General features: G+C 46.3%; 1 protein-coding gene across 2 annotated transcripts in view; it reads right to left on the bottom strand.

The window, feature by feature from the left end:
- Positions 1 to 2,718: 2,718 nt before the first annotated feature.
- The window catches only part of Kcnj6 (potassium inwardly rectifying channel subfamily J member 6), a 62,917-nt gene continuing 42,457 nt past the window's right edge, over positions 2,719 to 23,178 (bottom strand). The window contains exons 2-3 of one of the 2 annotated variants that reach the window (XM_051191929.1): positions 15,979 to 16,266; positions 2,719 to 3,222 (exon numbers count right to left, since the gene is read on the bottom strand). In XM_051191929.1, coding sequence (XP_051047886.1) covers positions 3,218 to 3,222; positions 15,979 to 16,266 — 293 coding nt within the window. In that variant the 3' untranslated portion in view covers positions 2,719 to 3,217. Of the gene's footprint in view, positions 3,223 to 15,940; positions 16,267 to 23,178 lie in introns of those variants that run through there. The other variant, XM_051191928.1, reaches the window with a different exon arrangement.

Consider the following 23,178-nt stretch of genomic DNA (forward strand, 5'->3'; position numbering starts at 1 on the left):
CTGATCCTCTGGATCTCTCACTTCCAAGGCTTCAAGGACTATCAAGATATGTCCCTTCTGCCACTTGATACTATTGTTTTCTGTTGTCAGAGAGGCTGGCTTGCTGTCTTTAAATCCCTGTCAGTGTGTCCCAGGATCTTTATCCCTAAAACTAGACTCACTGTTTGCATGTGTAATATGGGGGTCAGCATTTGCTCACAGGGACTTGTGTGGCCACACAGTCGGAGATAGTGGCCGTGGGGTGGTAGCTTGTTGGGGACAATGGAAGAGATATAAGTGTCCCCAGGGTACCTTGCTTAAGACGTTGCTCACTGCACACCAAGCACCCACCAAGTGTCCTTGTCTAGCTTTAGTTAGCTGCTGGATCTCTTAGAACAGAAATGCGTTTTAGCATGCTCTCAGCCTCGAAGATTACCACACACCTGAGAATAAAAACCTTCTTTCTCTGTAGGACGTAATCATTTTATTAAAGGCTCAAGTTCTTAGGGAAATTGCTGGGGATAGAGTTGAAGAATAAGTCTGTGTGTCTGTTTTTTGGAGGGGGGTTATGTTTGCTCAAAACATTTAAAAATTTTAATTTAAATTTATGTGCACGTGTGCATGTCTGTGTGAGTTTATGCCGTGTGTGTGTGTGTGTGTGTGTGTGTGTGTGTGTGTGTGTGTGTGCCTGAGAACATCAGAAGGGACCACTAATTCTCTGGAGCTGGAGTTACAGGCAGATGTGAGTTGCCCTGTATGGTGCTGGGCAGCAAACTTGAACCCCCTAACTGCTCCAGCCTGGTGTGTTCTTTAGAAGTGGAGCCCAGTGGGGACCTCATGACACCTTAGCTCCCAGACCCAGTCCCAGGGCTCCTGACTCGGTCTTGATAGGACCGTGTGATGGTTGGAGATCTTCGTGGTCCGTGCGAGCACAGGCGTCTCCAGACCCTCAGTCGGATTCTCTGAAAGGGTGCTGGCACTGGTGATGGACTTTTGAACCAGGAGACTTTATAGAATAATTTCTTTTTCTATCTTAGCACACAGAGAAACCTATTTTACTCAGCCAAGCAAGCCTCTGGCCCTTTACTGGGAAAGGTAGATATAATTCATTATTTTGTAAGCAATAATGGAAAGAATCTCCTCTTTCTGCTTTGGGCATATAACTAAAACAAGGCAGAAAAAAGCAGTGCTGCTAATGCATATTACAGCTAAAGCACAGTAGGGCTAGCGTGTTACAGCTAACACACAGTAGGACTAGCGTGTTACAGCTAACACACAGTAGGGCTAGCGTGTTACAGCTAACACACAGTAGGGCTAGCATGTTATAGCTAAAACACACAGTAGGGCTAGTGTGGCACAGCTAAAGCACAGTAGGGCTGTTGAGCATCCTGAAGGGCTAAGCTTCTCCTTATTGTGTTTGATTCAGTATCAGCATAGTTCTGGTGAAGTCCCCTCGTGCTTGTTTCCAGCGGTGCACAGCTGGAGTTGTGCTGAAATCAGCTTGCCAATAGCATGCTGGCATTGGGTCGCTTACAACACTGATTTTATTTATGGGTATCTGTTTGCATTAGAATGTACACGTGTGTTCAGGTGCATCAGGTACCCCTATGGCTAGAGTGACGGGTGGTTGTGAGTCTCCTGACACAGGTGCCTGGAACCAAACTCTGTAAGAGCAGCGAGTGTCCTGAAGAACAGGTCTGTCTCCCCCATCCCTTGGCTGACTTTCTTATTTAGTGCGTGTTATTTTACATCAATGATTCTAACCTTCCTGGGAGAATTTTCTACTTTGGTGGAGGTCACAGTGCCCCCACAAGGCGCCTACGTAATAACTACCTATCTGCTACCTGGGTTAGTGTGGTAGGAGATGAGAGAGGGATGTGGCTGAGGAAGGAGATCTAGAGAGAGGGGCATTTTTTTGGCAGTTGAATTTACAAAGGAAGAATTTACAAAGTTAAAAGCTGACCCAATTAGGGACCATGAGTTTAAGAATAACGTAGACTTAGGTTGATAGATTGATGGGGATGACACTAGAAACTCATATCAGGATCATAGTGACAGAGAGTCGTACGAAGGCTGGAATAATGGGTGACATTATTCCACAAAGATCAGCCAGCAGGACACTTCATTCTGGGCCACAGCAACACCTTAACACATTAAGACCATACAAATTCTATAGTATCCCTTTCCAGAACACAGTGGAGTTAAGCTAGAAAGCAATAATAGGTACAGACCTGGGAAATCTTTAAACACTTTAAGGTCAAACAACACGATTCTAAGTAACAGGGGTGTAGAAAGAAATCTCAAGAGAAATTTTATATATATATTCTGATCTAAGTGAAGATGAAATCACAATTTTAGACACGAAGCAGAAATAGAGCCTGAAGAAAAATGTATAGCATCAAACGCGTCAAGCAGAAAAGAAATCTGAAGTCAGCCATCTAAGTTGCAGGAGTGAATTAAATCCAAAGCAAGTAAGGAAATACAGACGACAGCATAAACTGATGAAATTGAAAACAGGAAGTCAATTAAAAAAACAATGGAACCAAGAACTAGTTCTTTGAAATAAAATAAGGTTATTAAATTTCTGTTTGGTCTCACACACACACACACACACAGAAAGAGAGAGAGAGAGCGAGCGAGCGAGCACGAACGAACTAGACACCACTGTAGATGTGGGTGGAAGGGGGCATAACTATGGGCCCTGTAGATACGGAAAGGGCAGCAAAGGACGCATCCACACTTCTCTGCTTGTTGAAGTTAGACTCATTACTAGAAACATACAGTCTGGCAAAACTCACATGAGAGGAAATGGATAATCCAAAATGTTTATACATTATAGGCTTTAAAGTTATGATGATTTTTATTTATGTGTATGAGCTTGAATGCCTGCCTGAGTTTATGTGCACAACACACATGCAGTAGCCGGATGAAGCCAGAAGAAGGTGCCCGGTCCCTTGGAACTGGAGTTATAGGTGATTTGTGAGCCACCATGTATGCGCTGGGAACTGAACCCTCTGCAAGAACAATCAACAATCTTAACCGCTGAGTCATCTCTCCAGCCCCGACTTTAAGTAAATTATTCATGACCTTTCCAACCAGAAAGCACTAGGTCCGGATGGGCTCAATCTGGGTGGGTTCTTCCAAGCAGTTAAGGAGGAAAATATATCAATTCTCTGTAATCTCTGTCAGAGGATGTGATTAGAAGAAATACTTCTCAATCCACACTAGGAGTCCAGCGTCACCCTAAGAACAAACAAGGAAAAGAGACTTCAGTAAATGAAAACTACGGATCAGTAGCTCCCACGAACACAGGTCCAAATAGACTCAGCCACAAGCTACTCACCAAGTTGAATCTAACAATGCATAAAAAGAATTATATACTTTGACCAAGTAGAATTTATGCCAGAGAAGAAAACCAGTTCAATGTTTAAAAATAAATGCCTGTAATCCACGTTAATTGCGGGCTAATACAAAGTTTTTACTATTGATTTATGCAGAGGGGGAATTTGATCAAACCCAACAGCTGTCCACTATGAAAGTAAGATACCTGAAATTACAGCGTATCATGGTCTTTTTAGATTTTTTTTTAACTTAATAATCTTCACTTAATGTTATTTTATGATTTTATGGATAGTTTTTTTCAATTATGGAATGTTTAAATATTTAGATATTGCTTGCTTATTCACTTATCACAAGAATACATCTTGGCTGCTAAGCCTTTTGCAGTTATTAATAAAACTTTTATAAATAACAAAAAGCTCTTTATAAAGTATGGGTAGTGGAACCTTTAAGTTTTATTTTTGCTATTTATTTACTTATGGCATTTCTTGAACTAGGGGAGCAGCATTTAAAACTTCCTTTTGGTCCATTTCACTTAACTGACAGAAACTTGTTTTCTGTTCAGACCTAGAACAGGGAATCACTGCTTTTTAATATAACTCTAGACGGTTGGATCCCCCCATGATTTTTAAAAAAAATATTTTTTTTTTTCCAATACAGAGGGTTTCTCTGTGTAGCCCTGGCTGCCCTGGAACTAGCTCTAGAGGTAGACCAGGCTGACCTCCAACTCACGTAGATCTACCTGCCTCTGCCTCCTAAGTGCAGAGACTAAAGGCATGCATCACTCCCCCTCGGCAAAACCAAGATTAAAAAAAATTACATGAATATTTTGGACATAAATTAGTATACAAAAGCCAACTGCTTTCTTATATACCAGTAATGAGCAATTAAAATCTGAAATATAAAAATGTGATCATTTAAATTAGCTCCCCTTGAAATGAAATACTTGGGTATGTTTCCTAAATTATATATAAGATCTGTGTGAGGAAGACTATAGAGGGGTAAAAGACCCTGAAGAACCAGATAAACTAACAAAACCAGCATTGTCAAGAATTTTTCTCTTCTTATCTTGATCTTAAGAGTTAACATGATACCAATCTGAAGTCAAGTAGATTATTTTGTGGAAATCAGTGCTCTAAAGTTCGCATGAGACTCAGGATAGACAAAGCGGGTCATTCAGTATTAAAGAAACAGTGTGAAGACAGAAGACTGATGCTAGCAAACACCAAGTCTGGTAGTAAACCAATTACATCAGCTGGGATGATGTAGTATTGGTAAGAGTCAGTGGCCCATGAAGGACCTGTGCAGGACACACGTTGCTTTCCGACAAAGGAGCAAATGGTGCTATTTCAGCAAACGGTAGAGCTGCTAGGCACACAAAAACAAGATAGGAAAGAAGCCAAACACAAACCTCACACCAATCATCACAAAGCATGGACTCAAACCGCCATAGATCTGGGTAACAGATAAAATGATGAGTCTCCCAGGAGACGGGAGACATCTGGATGATTTGGGGATGATGACAACTTCCTAGATACAGCTCCGAGGAGGGTGCATTCCATGAGAGGTGAGTGCCAGGCTGGACCTCACTGAGACAAGAAACTTATGCAGAGCAAAAGACACTCCCAGAGAATGGCCAGCTGGAGGGAGTATTTGCAGAAGTCTCAGGGAATGGGGAACAAGAATCCGAAGAGCCTTCTTTGCAGTTCTAGAATAGGAAAATGAATGCTCACCTACAGGATGGACAGCAGGTCTGAGCACAGATGTTCCAGCATGGCAATGTACAGATAGACAGAAGTATCTGAGAAGGTGTTTGATGCCGTAGTGAACTGCACGAACTGCACGGTACACGGCCGTAACGTACCATGATACACGTATAAGAAGGGTCCAAATCCAAAACACCCACACCACCAAACCCCGGGAGGAGCCATTGAGCTCTCATTCATAGACAGATGGAAAAAAAATAGTGCAGCCACTAGGGAAGTCAGTCTATCAGTGTGCAATGGAGATGTCTCGCCACGTAACACAACAATCATGATTCCTGATATTTTCCCAACTGAGCTGAAAGCTTGTTTCCCTATAAAAGTCACATATAGATGCTTTTAGACGTTTTTATCTCAAAAAAAAAAAAAAGATGCCAAGCAACCAAGATGCCATTGAGTAAGTAAATGGTTGAATATACTCTGGTCTGTCTGAGAAATGTAATGTTGTTTAGTGCTGGGGAACGGAGCCGCGAGGAGCCACTGGGTGAGCTTTGAGGGCATGCTACCAAGTGAAGGAACACAGCACTGGGGGACCACAGCCATAGTCTACAGAGGAGGCCACGCTATGCAGACAGAGAAGGAGCAGTGGGCGTCGGGAAGGGGGCGGTGGCTGCAGAGGAATTGTAGGATGGCCACCTGCCCCATACAACACAATGGTGGGTATCCTGTCCTAACACAGTTCCTCAAACACACTCAATGCTCATGGTCAAGAGTGAGCCCCAACTTCACCTCCAAATGTGTGTGATAATGGTGTATTGGGGTAAATGCATACATAGTGGCCAACATACAGTGTTGTGTCTTGTCAGTCATGGGTGAGGAGGGGGTGCATATACGGGCTCTGTACTTTCTACTTAATTTTATTTTTTTGTGTGTGTGTGAACCTAAAGTGTCCCTAAAACGTTATAACACCACTTAAAAAAGAAAGGAAGAAAGAAAGAAACATTGAGAGGCTTTCAGTCAGTCATGTGAGACCACACAGCTCATCTGGGGTGGGGGGTGGGGTGGGGGTAGGGGGTGGGAAGGTGGGGGAGGAGGTGCAGACCCAGGACCAGGCTCCAACATAACACTGATGAAGGGTTCTTACGGCCCATTGCCTGTCCTGTGTGTGGGCCAGTGATGTGTAAGATCATTTAAACGCTGAAGCCACTGTGATGACCCGACAGGACCATTTTTGTTCATGTTTAGTCTTCCAGAAACCTTTTCTTTTAGATTTTACTTTTATTGGTGTGTGTGTGTGTGTGTGTGAACATGGGTGCAGTTGCCTGCAGAGTTTGGAAGTGTCACGCTCTCCTGGGCCTGGAGTTAATGGTAGTTGAGGGCTGCCTGATGTGGGTCCTGGGACCAAACTCAGCTCCTCCACAAAAGAAGTCAGTGCTCTTAGCCGCCGAGCCGTGTCTCCAGCCGCATCTTCTGAAAACTTACGTGGATTTGGTCGTAGCTGATCGGGAGGTATAAGAATGGGTCTATGTGTGAGCATACATCCCTGCACCTGTGTTTATGAGTGGTTGTTTTATATTTTCCAATTGGAGTGTTAGTTATGAAGGCCTGGGAGCTTCTTACTGAGTAAGGGGCCTTCTTCATCGCTTTAGCACAGGGGAAAGTTGTAAATAGGAGGGACCGCATGGTAGCAAGCCAGGAGTCTGGGAGCCCTATTGTAACAGAGTTACAAAACCAGATGGGAGCAAGTCCTATGATGTGATCGTCTGGGTTGTGGAAAATTTTCACTTATCCTCTACTGTCCATGAAGATACATCAAGCCCACTAGTGAGCCCTGGGTGCTCAGATCAGCTGCACAGGCATGCACCAGCCTTGGGTGCTGAGATCAGCTGCACAGGCATGCATCAGCCCTGGGTGCTGAGATCAGCTGCACAGGCATGCATCAGCCCTGGGTGCTGACATGATCAGCTGCATGGGCATGCATCAACTCTGAGCGCTGAGATCAGCTGCACTGGCATGCACCAGCTCTGGGTGCTAAGATCAGCTGCACGGGCATGCACCAGCTCTGGGTGCTGAGATCAGCTGCAAGGCATGCATCAGAGACCTGAACACAAAGGTCTCTCTGTGAAGGCAGACTCACTTCACACCTCCCTTGTCTTAAGCACGGCCATACCCCAGTTTTCTCCCTCCCTGGTCCTCTGAGACTCTGAGATCTCTGAGATCTCTGAGTCCGCCCAGCGGACTTTCTTTTAGCCTGCTCTAGGGGCCAAACTGACCCACACGCTGAATGTTTCAGTGCTCAAGTCTGCCTTTGTGCATCGATATGCAGGATCTGATTCCCAGGTTCGAAGCCAGATGGAGATGGGAAATTCAAGAAGAGATGGAATTCTGAGAGCTCCGAATCCGGGATAAAAATGAGTCTTTAACTTGAAATAAGATCTTTAACAATAAACTGTCAGTTTTTCTTTTTGAGGTAAGGGCTCATGTAGCTCAGGATGGCCTTGAACTCCTGCTCTTACTCCATCCATCTCCTAAGTGCTGAGGTTACAGGCACGTGCCACTATGTCCAGCAATTATGAATAAATTCTTCTATTAATTTTGTTTATACTTAGGCTTGTTATTGAAAATGCTGTTTGTTTTGGGGGCAGTCTTGATTTGGCAGACAATGTTTACTTATTGTTTAAGACAATGGCAATTCTTTGGACATTTGCTGCATCGAATACTGTGACTATAGTTTCTGGAGTTTTAAAAAAGACAAGTGGTGCACGTGTGTGTGTGTGTGTGTGTGTGTGTGTGTGTGTGTGTGTGTGCATTCCTTCCTACAAGACACACACAGACACACACACACAGACACACGCATACACAGACACACACACACAGACACACACACACACAGACACACACTGACACACACATGCACACACACACCACACACACACACCACACACACACACACACTGGTGGCCACTATGTACACACGGTGGTAAGATGCAACAAGACTCCCCCACACTTGTGTGCTAAACGAGTATACATTTACTAGGCCCTGCTCTCATTTCTTTGGGTTCCCGCAAAGCTGTGTGCATATGGATCAGCCCTCAGAGCTTCAGCCCCTGGGACCTCCTCCCAGCCTCCTCCAGCTTCACAGATGGAGGATTGCCATGGCAGCAGCTGAACAACACCTCCTAGGTAGTAGTCATCCCAGGGTGCTGGGTGATCCCCCCGGAACACGGTTGCAGAGAAAAGACCGCTTTGCCAATCCAGGCACATGGTTTTGGATCACTTCAGAACCTGTGCATGTGAGTGTTGTCATGGTGTGCCTCTGGTTTTAGAGGAGGCACTCTGGGCTGAGTAGAGATGCTCAGGACTTGGTTGGGAAAGGTGTCCAGGTAATCATAGGCTGCAAATGATGGGAAGAGCAAGACCTCACTTGACCCTGTTCTGGCCATTTGCTGGGCTGGGGTCAAAGATCTCCAGTTACAAGTACCCAGCTCAAGGTACCTAACGGTACAAGAATCTCGGGGGTCAGACTCCAGTACAATCGGAAGTGGAGTGTTAGTGGTAAGGGGTAGGTCTATCAGATAAGCTGTGCTTTGTGATCACTGCTTAAGGACAGAATTAAACAAGTGGCCTCCTTTGGCACCTCTGTTGGAGAAACGTGTGTGTTTGCTTTGACCTGGGTGGGATTCATATTGGTTGTAAGGTGGGTTCCAGTGGAACATCTCTGACACAGAATTGTGAGGCCCCAAAGTGAGATTTTTCCCCCCAAGTATGAAGAATTTGATATGTAATGATAAAACCCCCAAATATCATGGGAGTAGTCATTATGGTGAAATCAGAACTTCTGGGGATTTCCTTCTGCTTGTTTACTTTGTTTTGGAAAAAAAAAAGATTATTTATTATGTGTACAATGGTTCTGTCTATGTATCCCCTGCAGGCCAGAGGAGGGCAGCAGATCTCATTACAGATGGTTGTGAGCCACCATGTAGTTGCTGGGAATTGAACTCAGGACCTCTGGAACAGCAGCAGCCACTGCTCCTAACCTCTGAGGCATCTCTAGCTCTGCTCAGTTCATTTTTGCTTTAGTACTTTATTTGGATTTATATATGGGTGGGATTCCCTGGTTGCTGGCAGACTCCAAAGGCCCAAGTTTATTACTGACCCAGGGGGTGCTCTGTGGGGTCTGGAATGCCTCTCAGGTATCCTTAAAAATTCCAAGTCCCCAGGAGACCAGCTGTGCAATCATTGTCCAGATGTGTCAGAAGCAGCTCAGGTGTGGGGACACTCATTCTGAGAGGGCTCAGCAGGTGGGTGTGGTAAGCCCTGAGGCCTGCTCAAACTGAGCAGGGCAGGGTGATGCTCAGTGCCACCCCCACTGAGAGAGGGTGGCTCTGAGGGCAGGGTCCTTCCTTCTGACTGAAGATCCAGAGGTTTAGATGGTGCACAGCTGGCCGGGACCTGAGACTCTAGCCAGCTGCTCTGTTATTTGCATTTTATGACCTTACATCTAGCACTAGCTTGCTCCGAAGGGCTATCAGCCTCAGCTTGGGTCTTCTGGTAGTCTCCTGGGATGTCTTGGGGAGCCTCTCACTCCTCTGGGTGAATACACTATGAGCACTATTTAGGTTTTAGAAGCTCTGATGGTTGGCGTGTTCTTATAAAGATTGGCTACATTGATATCACAGTTTTCATGATGGGTGCTGAGCCTCCACCTTGAGGTGGCCAGTCACACATGGATAGCAGGAACCTGTCCACCTCTGAAACTGATGCCTGTTAATTCTGTGGTCATTGTTATTTGCCAGCCACACACACTCCAGGGTCCAAGTGTAGGGGAAGAGTGTCTAAAGTAACGCAACAGCTACATTTCATCAGCGACCAACCGTCCCTTTTCCACTTAGAGGAGCATGCCTGTGAACCGATCTTATATATCTTAGAAGCATCACCTTCCTCTCCCTTGGGCTGCTACACACGGATTAGCTGGATGCATGGGGTTTTCTTTTGCTAAGGCAGTGAGGCCAAGTAGAAGTTTGGCTCCTTTTACATTTATTTAAGTTTCTGACTTTGAGACACCTATCATTTGTCTGTCCACAATACAATGTACAATGGTTTGCCACAAAATAGTTTCTTTCTCGTCTAATTTCCTGGAGAGCATTCATAAGAGAACTTGATATGTATGCTCTGTCTCTGTCTTTTTTCTTTCCTAAATGGAACCGATAAGACAAAGTGCCAAATTTAGCTACCTGGCATGAGAAATGTTTCCCTAGAACTAAAGTAAATCGAATTTGTGACTCCAAACAATGCCATTTAATATTGGTATACCTAAAATTCCCATATTGGGATCTGATCTGTTTTGGAATTAACGAAGATCCAACAACCTTGTCCCAACCTTTCTGCACCCCTCAAGCTTGCAGAGACCCCTTGAGTTCCCAGAGAAGGACAGCTGGTCGTCTGCATGCTGAGCTTCTAGCTGAGGGGCCACAGAGAGCCAGGCCCAGTGTAAAGCAATTCTGACTGTGGTCCCAGGATCCTATGCACTGCACTGATCCACCCTGAGCTCCAGACCTGAGGGGCCAGCAACAGCGTGTGAAGGCCTTAGTAGTCAGGCCTTCTCTGCACTGGCAACTGCCCTTGAACAGACACCGGTGTGTGTGTGTGTGTGTGTGTGTGTGTGTGTGTGTGTGTGTGTGTGTGGCTGTGCTGTCTGCAGAATTGAAGGCCCACGGGCACCAGAGAAGTCATGTCTCAGTTGATGTGCCAGGAACTTTCTTTATTGCTCATCAATGAGCCCTTCTACTGTAGCCGCTTTGCAGGTGGACACTGAATCCCAGAAGGCTATGTAGGAAAAGGAAGCCTTCTCTCTGAGAGAAGCCTGACTACACTACCTACTGTCAAAAGCTACAATGTTTTCCCGGAATAGATCTGTGACTCCGGGAGATTTGGGCTGGGAAAGGAGGTCATTCTTTGGTGTTCCCCCAAGCCTATGAGGACAGTGTGATACTTGTCAGTATTATTTAGTAATAGCACAGATGTTTGCCAGGCATACAATCTGTCTTGCAGCTACTTATCTCTCCTCATGTAGAGTCAGAGCAGCCGCAGGTGATGTATGCGCAAAGCTATGTTGTATTCCAATGAAACTGTTTATGGACTGTTATGGAGCTATGGACTAGCTCAGGCTAGTCTTAAACTACCTATGTAGCTGAGGATGACCTTGAACCTGTGTACTAACATGTTTTGTTTATGTAGTAATAGGGACCAAACCTGGGGTTTTGTGCAAATTAGGGAAAAGTCTTCTATTAACCAAGTTACATCCCTGGCCCCTAATATTGGAATTTTATGTGTTCCCCAAAATGTTCTTGGCTTGTTTTTCTCCCAGCCATTTTTAAATGTAAGAAAATCAGTGTTAACTTGAAAGAGTATATAAAACAGGTTAGAACCTCTGCATATTGGTGTGCCAAATTTTTTTTTCATAATAAAAACATCCCATGTTTACAGCCTTGTGATCTGGGTTTGAGACCAGGATCTATCATTTACTGGCCTGGAGCCTTGGTGAAATTACTCAGTTTGCCCAAACTCTACATCCCCAGTTATAAAGATGTCGATTATAGTGCTCAGCCTCCCGTGGGTTAGAGTTCCAGGAGATAATTTGTGGGGGCATTCTGAATTTACCACACATTGTCAGGTGAAATACTGATTTGCTGTTAGATATGCACTGTCAAAGCTGTAGATATTGCCCAGTCCCTTAGTAACCTCCTGATGGCTTTACTTCATATGACATTTTGAATCAAAAGTCCCCTCTGGGATGTTGAGGGTAGACATATTGGGAAGAGGAATGTTTTCCTCTATTCTGAATTACAAAGGTGACATTTTATTAAACACAGGTTGGACATAAAGTCTAACTCAGAGAATGTTTTTAACTGTGTTGAATTATCAATCAGTCTCTTATGACAATCTTGCTTGTGTTTTTCCAACTTTGTAGGACTTGAAGTCCTAGAAATGTGTCATCTTAGGAAGGCTGGCCATGTGGAGGGAGGGGGGATGTCATTTTGAGCTGCCTTGACATGGTTTCTCTTAGCTGAAGGATCTGGTGTTTTTTTTTTTTTTTTTCTTCCAGTGTGCTCACAGACTCTTCCAAAGCATTTTTTCCCCCCTGTTGCACACCTTGGTCAAACAGTCTCCAAATACTCCAAAGATGCCATCTTAAATTCAAACAGGAAAGCAGACAGGTGGTTGGGGAAGAAAGCAAGACATTGTGAACATCTAGGCTTTAAAATGAAGCCATTAAACTAAGTTTAAATTAGAGTATAATAATAATGATGATGATGATAATAATAATTAATAATAATAATAATAATAATAATAATAATAATAATAATAAAGAGAAAAACCAGGCATGTCTGAGTCCTATTTTGGTTAAACCTGTAAGAAAAAAGTTGTGCTTAAGAGAAACAGGTCGACATTTCGATACAGTAGCTAGATTTCTGTTAGGAAACTTAGTAGCTAGACTTCTGTTAGGAAACTTAGGTACTAATTTAAATCAATATGTCTGGGGTAGAGAAAGAGAGGAAGGGAGTAAAGGAAGAGAGGTCCTACCTCACACCCTACCATAATGTTCAGGCCTGGAAGGGGTGAACTGATTCTAAGGTGTTAGCACAGGCGCGTTGTGTGTTAGGGGCTGCCGGAAACAACCGTATTGGTTACATAAAGTCAATCTGTAAGTGAGTATGCACTCTTCCTATTGGAAAGTTAATGGCAGGGATGGGGGGGGGTGTCAGTAGAGTGAGGACTGCAAGGATCTCTTTAGGCCCTCCCTTCCAGACAAACCTCAGGGAGCTCATTTGCTCTGTCAGATTGGGATCAACTGTGGCAACTGTTACCCTTGCGTTCCAGGGTTTTATCTGGATCTCACTGTGCATTATGGGAAACGTGACTTGGAGATACTAACCAAGCAGCTCAAATGTCAAGAGAGACAAGGGTGTAATGACGGAGGGGAAGGAGGGGTAGAGAGAGAGACAGAGGGAGAGAGAGACAGAGGGAGAGAGAGACAGAGGGAGAGACAGAGGGAGAGAGAGACAGAGGGAGAGACAGAGGGAGAGAGAGACAGAGGGAGAGAGAGACAGAGGGAGAGACAGAGGGAGAGAGAGCAATCTTGGTTATAGATCGATTGGTGCATTAATAGGTTTTATGTATTTTCATAGCACTTGATCTACTGGTGGAAAGAGGGACTGGGGGTCAGGGACTAAAAAGGGGAGGCTTTGGGGGGTCCCTTTTGTTGAATTATCTTAACGAAAAACCCCGTTGACTACTTGCTGCTTAGAAAATTCAGTCGTAATGACCTTCTTTCAAATTTTAACAGTAGACACAAAATACACTGTTAAACCATTTTCTCAGTGACTGTAGAAAAATAGACACGTTTGATAAGGACATTCTAATAAAAGGTCTTTCAGGAGTGCTCGCCTCTAAAGACTCTGAGCTCCTGTGACACGCAGGAATTTGTTCTGCTTGCATCACCAACCACGGTGACGCAGAGCCCATGAGAGGCAGAGAAATAGAGAGAGAGACCTCCCATCAGAGTGCCCTGCTGAGGTCACGCGTGGCTGTGATGCAAGTGTTGTACGGGCCTATTGTCCAGGTGTGCAGGAGGGCAGGCAGGAAGCCATCAACATCAAAGCTGCCCTTTCAGCCCATCAATAGGGGACCTTTTGTCCTTCAGACTTCAGTAACAGATTTTAAAAGGCCCAAGGAGTCTTCAAGAGCTAAGTCAGCAGGCTTTCTCCACCTTCTTTGTGCTACACAGGCCCCGCGCTGGGCTGCTGGAGATTGGTGAGTCAAAGCAGAGCGTCTTTCATAAGGCTAAAAAAGCGAGGGCAGGCCATGGGACCTCCCACAGCCTCTTGGGAATTGCATCAGGCTCCCTCCCCCACCATCTCCTGCTTCAAGTGAACGCGACAGATTCATGACCAATGCTGGCAGGCAGGGAAGAGCTATATAGCCGATAGCTTTGCTTTTCCAGAGTCGGCGCCAAGAGATGGTTGTTTGGGTGGCAAGAGGGAGAGGAGCAACCTAGATGTTGGAGGGGGGGACCGCTTTCCATAATTCCCTGGGCATCTCTCTTACAGACAGAGAACCCAGGCTGCAGCAAAGCCTGGTGCAGTCTGGTCAGGGGTGGCAAGGGAAACGGGATAGCTAGTTTGACCTCTTTGACCTCCAGGGTGCAAAGTCTCAAACTGAGCACATCTGTAGGAGCTGAAATAAATCTAGATCCCTTCGATGCATGTTTATGATGGCAATGGCATTAAAAACGAACAGTTTACACATGCAAACAACGAGAAAGATCGGTTACAGTGCAAAATCTCCACCTGCCCCTGAGGTCTCATTCAAGATTCTCTTTCCAGCCTTACCTTTCACTTCATTTTGACAATTTAGGGTTATTACGCACGTTGCCTGCCTTCCCTTGTTCATCCGTTCCTCCCTTCTTTGAAGATTAAAGTGAGATAAAACGGGTTGGTTGTTGTTGATGTTTGTGCTCTTTCGTTTGAGAGGTACTTGGATTAGATTTCAAATAGTGGACTACTTCTTACAGTCTAGAGGGACTTGCCACAAAGACTGTCATCTACTCTTGGTATGCCAAATTCTGGTCGGTTCTTAATCATAACAACAATAATGATGGCAGAAGACTTAAAAACAAAAGACACAGTGTAAGAAATGGTAAGGACAGACCCCAGGTACAGGCATGCTGGGTGAGTTCTCCTAATGCCTGCCTCCCTGAAAGCCGTGGCTGCACACCCGGGCCGTCTCTGCTGACTTGCCATTGCCACAGCTCCCATGAAAACCCTGCAGCTTCTCCTGACTGCATAGCAGAGCAATCAGTGGTTTTACAGAAATGTTCCTTAAACTGCTGTCCTCCAAAGGGAAGGGTCATAGGGGGTGGCTGTGCTAGAGTCTTGTTCCTGGTAGTCCCTCCCAGGCGAGTCAGAGAGACCCTTGCTATCTATAAGCAAATGACATGGTTTTGTAAATGTGTCACAGTATGTCAGCGTTTTAGGTGGTTGGTTGGTCTTACCATCTATTAGACCCCTGGACTGCCCCCAGACCTATGGCTTATTAGATTCAACAGAAGGATGGCAAGGGAACAGAATGGTACCCGAGCCAGTGACAGCCTGGGACCTGGAACAAAGGCCATGCATGTAGAGGGCCAACAGTCAAGGGGAACAAAATAATCAAAAGACACAGATAACAAAGGAACATCTACTGTACAGTGGGAATCTTTTTTTCTTCTTTTTCTTTTTTTTTTTTTTTTGGTCTTATCTCTAAAGTTGTATGTCTAAAGCTTCACGGATGATACATCTATGTACATCATTAGGAGCTCTGCTCCACAGTACTTTTGTGCATGCCGTGCTTTGTTGCTAACTGCGAAAAGAAAATAATTCCATAGGGCAGATCTATGTACAGTGAGTGGTCTAACCTTAGCTCATCCGGGTGTGTGCGCGGGCAAGCGCCTGCCCTGTGCTAGGCGAGATGGACGGGGCTCTACAAAATGGAAGGGATTATTCTGCGTGACCCACGGCCACGGTAAACAGGTGACCTTTGTGACACTGGGTAAAACCCTTGACAGCTCTTTTGAGTGACTCGTATTGGACAATGAAGTGCGTAAGTGGCCAAGTCTCTCCTGTGGGTGGAGGCAAGGCTTGGGCCACAAATGAAGGTTCCCCTGTACCTCAACCAAATCGCTGTCTGCTTGTCCATCTGAACATCTGAGGGGGGGGGGCAGGTAGGCATTTTACACATCGAAGATTTGTTTTCTGGAAATGCCAAAAATGAAATATGAACAAATCAAGATCAAAGCAAGAGACAGGAAAGGAAGGGACGAGAGACAGGAAGGGTCATGTCTGAGTCTAGGGGGGGGGGGCGCGGCGGACCCAGCGGGCCTACACTTTGGATTCATTCTCTAGGTTTGCCACATCACCATTCCTCTCCGTTTGCTCTTCTGGGCTCTTGTCTTCCTCTTCTGTCTGAAGTTCCGCATGCTGGTTCAGTTTGCTGGACACAGACCAACTCAGGGGCAGCTCCGCCCGGTTAGCCAGCTCGGCCAGCTCTTTGGCACTAAGGGATGGGGTGCTGGTCTCGTAGGTCTCGTGGAAGCTGTTGTAGTCCACTTCGTAGAACCCATCTTCCAGCGTTAGGACGGGTGTGAAGCGGTAGCCCCACAGGATCTCACTGGTGATGTAGGAGCTTCGGGCTTGGCATGTCATTCCTGTGGAGAGGAGAAAAGGGGTTTTTAGGACACACGAGTTTGGGCTTCCCAAGGCCAAGGAGACTCGGGGACCCGAGCAGAGCTGTTATGTGTAGACATTTATACCGTATTGTGACCTGTACCGGAGGGTGACAGCTATGGAGCTATCTTTCTCACGCCATAGAGATATGCCACAAAATCCCGGGGCTTTGTGAAGCTGACAATGTCTACAGTCCCCGGGACCTTCTCTAACTGTACTAACCCTGCTTTTTGTAGTTCTGCGTCTGTTTTTAAAAGCTTAGCCTGTGAAAGGCTAGGTGCTATGCTAGGATCCCAGTGTAGTTGCCAGCAGGCTGATAAGGATCTGCTATCGGTTTAAAGCCATATCTGAACATTCATCTGTGGTGGATGTGCCGTACAACAGGCACTGAGAAGACAGTTTTTCAAAACACGGAAAGAAAAAGATTGTCAACCGAGAATTCTATACCCAGCAAAACTACCCTTCACACAATGAAGGAGAAACAAGACAGTCAGTGAACAGAAGTGGAGAAATGTTACTGCTAGCACTCTTGCACTGCGTGGGGTCATGAGGGCAGTCCTCCAGGAAGACAAAAGGAGTCTGGGTGATAAATTAAACCCACACGAAGCAATAGATGCCGCTGTAGAGAACTATGAAGGAAAATACATCTTTTCCCCCTACGGTATAATTTTGTGCCGAATACATTTTATGGTAACAATTCTGTTACATTATATATCACACTATAGTGTAAACAATAATAATTAAAAAGGAAGAATTTGAGGGGGTGGGAGCATGGTGGGAGTTGCATGGGGGAGGGAAGGGTTGGAATGGCACGAACATCGTATTTCCACCGTACTTTTAGAGGCAGGGTTTCTCACCGAGCCTGGAATTCACGGTTTGGCTAGACCGGCTGGCCAGCAATCCAGTTCTGCCCATACTTCTCCCGCGTTGGGATTACAGCCATGCATTACCATGCCTGACCTTTTGTTTTTTGTTTTTTTTTTTTTTTAATGTGACTTCTGGGGACTGCAAAAAGCCCTTTACTGACTGAGTCTATTTAATCTTACAATTTCTTTACTGAGAACTTCTCCGAGTCCCTCGTGGGTTTCCCAAGTGTTTCTGAGGCATGCATAGAAAGAGCCCATCTGTGGGTATCCTCTTCCTTTCTACATAAAACCACAAGGGTAAGCAGTGTAAGGCTCACTCCATCTCGGAGCCACGAAAACACAGTCGTGTAGCTAAGGAGTCGGTAGTGAAACACAGGGGCAGACCCCGCACAATTTAAATTCAGCAGGCAAAGCTCTAACTTTAGGTCCAGTGACGAGTTATGAGGGGGGAGGTCTGTGTGTGGAATAGCAACAGGATGAAAACCACCCCGAGAGAGCCCCTCGGGGAACAGCCAGAGGTGCCAGCAGCAGACAAACAACGCATCAAATCTGGCCGGAGAATAAGACAGCAGTAAAATAAACCACTCCACTTATGATTAATGTAAGACAGGTCTACACTGCTGACATTCCAAGTCGAAGAGGGACTCTGTTACAGTTTTGACATTTCACTCCAAAGACCAGGGACACCACAGGCTGTTAACTTTTCCTTTCTTTCCACCCTCCGACCACCTCGGCAAGAGCCGCCCTCAATCAGCCCAGTCCAGAATGTTGTGCACTGCTGTGCTGGAGCACTGGGCTGCCGGCCGTGGGAAAAGGGTATGGATGATTCTCCGATCCTGGTGTCAGACGGAAGCGAGCAGTGTGGTCTAATCTAACACAAGGATGTGAACAGAGCTGAATGTGGTCATGAAATACAGCCTCCCCTGCTAGGCTCAGAGTCCCCTTCCGTGCACACTAGACTCTCTCGGTGCCGTCAAAGCACACCATGCCTTTCCTAACCACGCCGGTCTGGCAGTTTTTGATTGGTATCCTGCCACATGCACCTGGAAGCCAATCAGAAACTTCCCCCGATTTCAAAAGTTCTCCCCTAATAGAACGTCCTACCAATCAAAAACTGCATTAGTACCTCTCCATTTACTGTCCTAAACTAGCTCCTCTCAAAACCCTTTATTTCTACAGAAGGAAAAGCGATGGTAGCTGAGTGCTGGGTACACTCTGGGTCAAGGACCTTTTGTGAATTCTTCCCCTGCTGCCGCTTGGACACCCACTATCCACAGATGGTGCCAAGGGTGGATTCTCTGTCCAACCTCAGAATATTCCCATTGAGGTCATGCAGTCAGTCTTACATCTATAAGTCATTTCAGACTGCTGGGGAAGGTTATTTTAAGCTGTGTGACTTTTGTTTGTGCTGCATTTGTTTAACTCTCTGAAGCTGTGATTCTTTGCCTGTCTGAAACACCTGGTGGTCTAATAAAGAGCTGGACGGCCAATAGAGAGGCAGGAGCAGGGATAGGCTGGGCTGGCAGGCAGAGAGGACAGACAGAAGAGAAACGGAGGAAAAGAACATTAAGCTGGCTAGAAACAAGCCAAGCTGAGGCCAGTGTGATTTACCTGGGAGCTGGGTGGTGCACCCCCTCACCCCCCCAAAGCCAAAATAGCAAACACAACACACAGCGGCACACAGCACCTTCTCTTTTTACGTGTGGTCATGTTCCCGTTAGACAACCAGCTGGGTTCATTTATTCCTGTTCACACTCCTCTTTCGGGGTTTACTTTAGTCAGTTGTAAACCACTTGAATGATTAAAGAACTTGGTCAGCCCCAAACGATTGATCCGGCAACGATTCACCCCCCCTCCCTGTGTTCTTATTCCTTATTCTTGCCCTATGATGGAGGGATGGATGGCTGGTCCTTTTGCTCATCTGAAATCACTGAGTGTCCTTATCTCCCTTTACCAAGAATGGGCACCTGGGCATGGGAAGGGAGCCACACAGAGAGGTTTAGACAGAGTGGCTACGGGACCTTGGCACATGACAAAGGATGTCCTTGCTTAGTTGCTCATCTACCATTGCTGAGAAATAATGTCTAGGCTAGGGTGCAAGGTGGAATTTCACACCTGAAGTTCAGGACAGGTGAACTGTGGGTCCCTAAAGAGGTGAGCTTGTGTTTAAGAGCTTTTAGATTCCCGGGTTTACACCTATAATCCCGGCACTTGAAGGTGGAGGCAGGAGGGTCAGGAGTTCAAGGTGAGTCTTGGCTACATTTGAAGCCAACCTGAGTGGCAGGAGATACTGTTTCAAAAGCAACATCAAAAGGAGTTTGCTGACTGAAGCATCAAGGCTTTGTGGAGAGATGGGATACTGTAGCTCTACAAGCCAAGGTTGTGTGGAGCTGTTATGGTCCCTCTCTGGAGCTGTTTGTGGCGTCTGTCTGGCATTTTTGTGGCTCCTGAGTGGGGTTTTAAACTGTAGGCCAGGCTGGTGGTCCTCTGGCCTCTTTCAGCCTTAGGCTGAGGATGAATTGGCATTGAATCCTAGAGGGGGAGATTCTGCCTTGCTGAAGACAGAATCTCATGGGAGATTCCTCACTCTCTTGCCTCCCTACTTACGATCCCATCAAGTTCTTTCGTGTAGGAGCTTTTACAATCTCTGCCCATTCTCAAGGACCCATGTCGCCGAGTGACTTGAGATTGTGACTCTACAGGATGTAGCATTTGTGTTTTGGCTTTGCATAAACTATTGCAGAGCTGTGATTATTTTCTGGCCAACACAGGTCTCTGCCTGAGGACTCAGTTATCGAGTGTCCCACATGTCCCCTCCCCTTTCCTTGGTGGCTACAATCAGCTGTTGCTCTCATCAGCCACCAAGGACATGAATTGCTGGTGGGTAGGGTTGGCCAGAAAATAAGGAAATAGCACATTCTAGCTCATTCTTGGAGTCTGGATTTTTTTTTTTTTGAGGAACACATGTGAAGGGAAATCATTTGGGGCTTGAGTTTTGCCCGTGTCTACTGCTTGCTGATTGTTGTGTTTCTGGTGGTATGAATCTATGTTTCATGGAATGGCGGGGAAAGGTTGGGACAAGAGGTCATGCCAACTATGACACACTTCACGCTACACACTTTAATCCAAAGGTCACAGTGGTGGCTTTGAAAGTAGAGCTTGTGTTTACAGAAATAAAGCTTTCTTGAGAGACAAGCAAGGGTTTGGAGGTTCCAGAAGCCACATGTGTGAGAGCAGACTTCCTGGCTGTAGGATTCCAGTACTGCCAGTGTTTCTAAGAAGTGGCTTAGACACCCCAGACCCTGGCCTGATCGACATACAGTAAGAAGGCCAAAGTAGGAAATCTGAGACTTTGAGAGAGAATTGGACATGTTAGGGATTCAAGGTCCAGTCTGGAGGCATTCTGGGAGATTCCGGCCATCTCAGGGCAGCCTGGGCCTAGAGAAACCTCAGCACTGGAACTTTTCATCAGGGGCCTGAGGAGGCTGGTGTCAAAGAGTGGGTTCCCTTCAGTGTGTGTGTGTGTGTGTGTGTGTGTGTGTGTGTGTGTGTAGGTATGTATTTGTGTAAGCCCATTGTATTCACATGGAGTGCATGCTAGTGCACAAATATGTGTATGTGGGCATGTGTGTATATATGTCTGTGTGTGCACAAGCATGTATAGGCATGCATTTTTTGTGCATCTACTCAAATGCATTCTGAAAGGCTGGCACTTCCTGAAAACTTCGAGAGTACTTGAGGGGGAGGCTGTGAGAATGGATACAAACAGTGTCCCCGGTGGCACCCCGCTTTGGGGAGCCTCAGAGGACAGGGATTCACATGGATAGACCCTCTGTGGCAAAATGACAGCTTGGCACTTGAATTCAGATCACTCTCAGGGTAGGGAATGTGGTGAGCAGCATGGTGAGCAGCAGCTTGTCTGAGTTAACTGTTTAAAAATGGAAGAGTTGGACTGGGGAGATGTTTCAATGGATAGGGATGCTTGCAGTATTAGTCAGGGTTCTTTAGAGGAACTAAACTTATAGAAAATATCCATCTATCTATCTATCTATCTATCTATCATCTATCTATCTATCTATCTATCTATATCTATATCTATCTATCTATCTATCTATCATCTGTCTATCTGTTTGTCTGTCTGGAGTGGCTTGCATGCTGTGGTCCAGCTATTGCAACAATGGCTGTCTACCAATTGAAGGCCCAAGAATCCACAGTCCCAGGCTGGATGTCTCCGCTGGTCTTCAGTAGAAGTAGGCTCTAATGCTAGTGAAGAAATAGGCTCGCCATAGACAGTGAGAACAGGCTTCCTTCTTTGATGTCCTTTATACAGGCTGCCTGCAGAAGGTGTGTCCCAGGTTAAAGGTATGTCTTCCCACATCAAAATATCTGGATTAAAATTGGGTTTTCCCACTTCAAATGATTTCATTAAGGAAAAAGAAAACTCTCACAGCTGTACCCAGCCACTTGGGTTTTAGTCAATTCCAGATGTAGTCAAGTTGATAACCAAGAATGGCCATCACACCTGCCTCTGCTTCCCCAGGGCTGGGATTAAATGCATGCACCACCACCACCTGGCCTCAAAATAAATGTTTTAAAAAAATCAGCAAATCAGAAGATATGAATGACATTTTGTTCTTGAAGCTGCCCCTGCCCCTGACCATTAGCATTTCAGTCAATTGTTGGGGTTCCGCCAGACACGTGCCTGGTTCCTACCCATTAGCTCTATGCTCTTCACGAGGAAGTGTGTGTGTGAGAGAGAGAGACAGAGAGAGAGACAGAGAGAGAGACAGAGAGAGAGAGAGAGAGGAGAGAGAGAGAGACGCTGAGCAGTACAGAGGGGATGGAAGAAGAATTGTATTGCAAGGTAGAAAGTCTTACCTGCACACTTGATCTCAGGTCTGGGCTACATTGGCTCTGAGGATCCTAGAAGCTAAGCAGTTCCGGGTCAGCTCTGACCCCTTGGTGGAGGTAGCATTTCCCCTCAGATCCTGAACTGGGACTCTGGCTTACATCACAAGAGAAGACTGACTGACTTGAGTGCATGGCAGGGGGATGGGTCTCTCCACTCACATAGCTACCCCGATCTCAGGAACATGGCGGTGGACCCTAGTGCAGGAACATGGCGGTGGACCCTAGTGCAGGAACATGGCGGTGGACCCTAGTGCAGGAACATGGCGGTGGACCCTAGTGCGACTTCACTGTCTCAGTGTCTCTGGGTCCCCTGGCAAGTGCGGAGAACCCCCTGAGGGATGGCGCAGATGTGGTAAGGACGTATTACATCAGGAGGTAGTGACTGCATGCGGAGTAACATGGCTACGCCCCCTGCGGATGGCATGCCCATGCCATCCCTTTCCCTGCCCACGCCCTGTGAAAGGGTGGATATTCTCAGCTACTAGCACTTCATCTGACTGTTGTGGTACCACCACGCCAGGCTCCACGGGATCTGCAAGATGCCTTCCTGCTGTACTATGTTCAGAGTCCACATGGACACGAGAACTTGACGTTACGCCTTGGTGTCCCGATCGGCTGTCTTGCCGTTGACCCTCCACCTTGGCTGGCATCCGCCCCCATCTCTTTAACCGAGGACAGCGCTTTTCCTTCATTGCTCTTTGTAGGAGAAAGAGCAGCAGGCGCAACTTTGGACCCAAGGGTCCACCTCAGTATGCCCTACCACTTTACAAGTGGCCGGTGCAATGCTTCCTGGGGTACAGAGGTTGTGGAAGGATTGCTGGCCTCCTTACTAGGGGTGGCTCATACCTGCCTCCGGAAGACCCTTTGTGGATAAGCTGGGAAGCGAGGGTGGCAGAGAGGAAGGAGGGCCTGTCTGGTGCTCTGGCGACGTTCATGCTCTGTCCCCTCATACTTTAGGGGTGGCCTTCAGTGAGGCTCAGGCAGGGGCTCTCTGGTTTCATGTGCGGTTGAATGATTCTGAGGTGGGCGGGATTTGCCTTATCATCACCAGGGAGCAGCTTGCTCTGTGTTAAGGGGAGAGGAGCTAGGTGTCTGCTCAAGCTGGATGTGGATATT

This window comes from Phodopus roborovskii, unplaced genomic scaffold (assembly GCF_943737965.1).
Source record: "Phodopus roborovskii unplaced genomic scaffold, PHOROB, whole genome shotgun sequence".
NCBI lineage: Eukaryota > Metazoa > Chordata > Mammalia > Rodentia > Cricetidae > Phodopus > Phodopus roborovskii.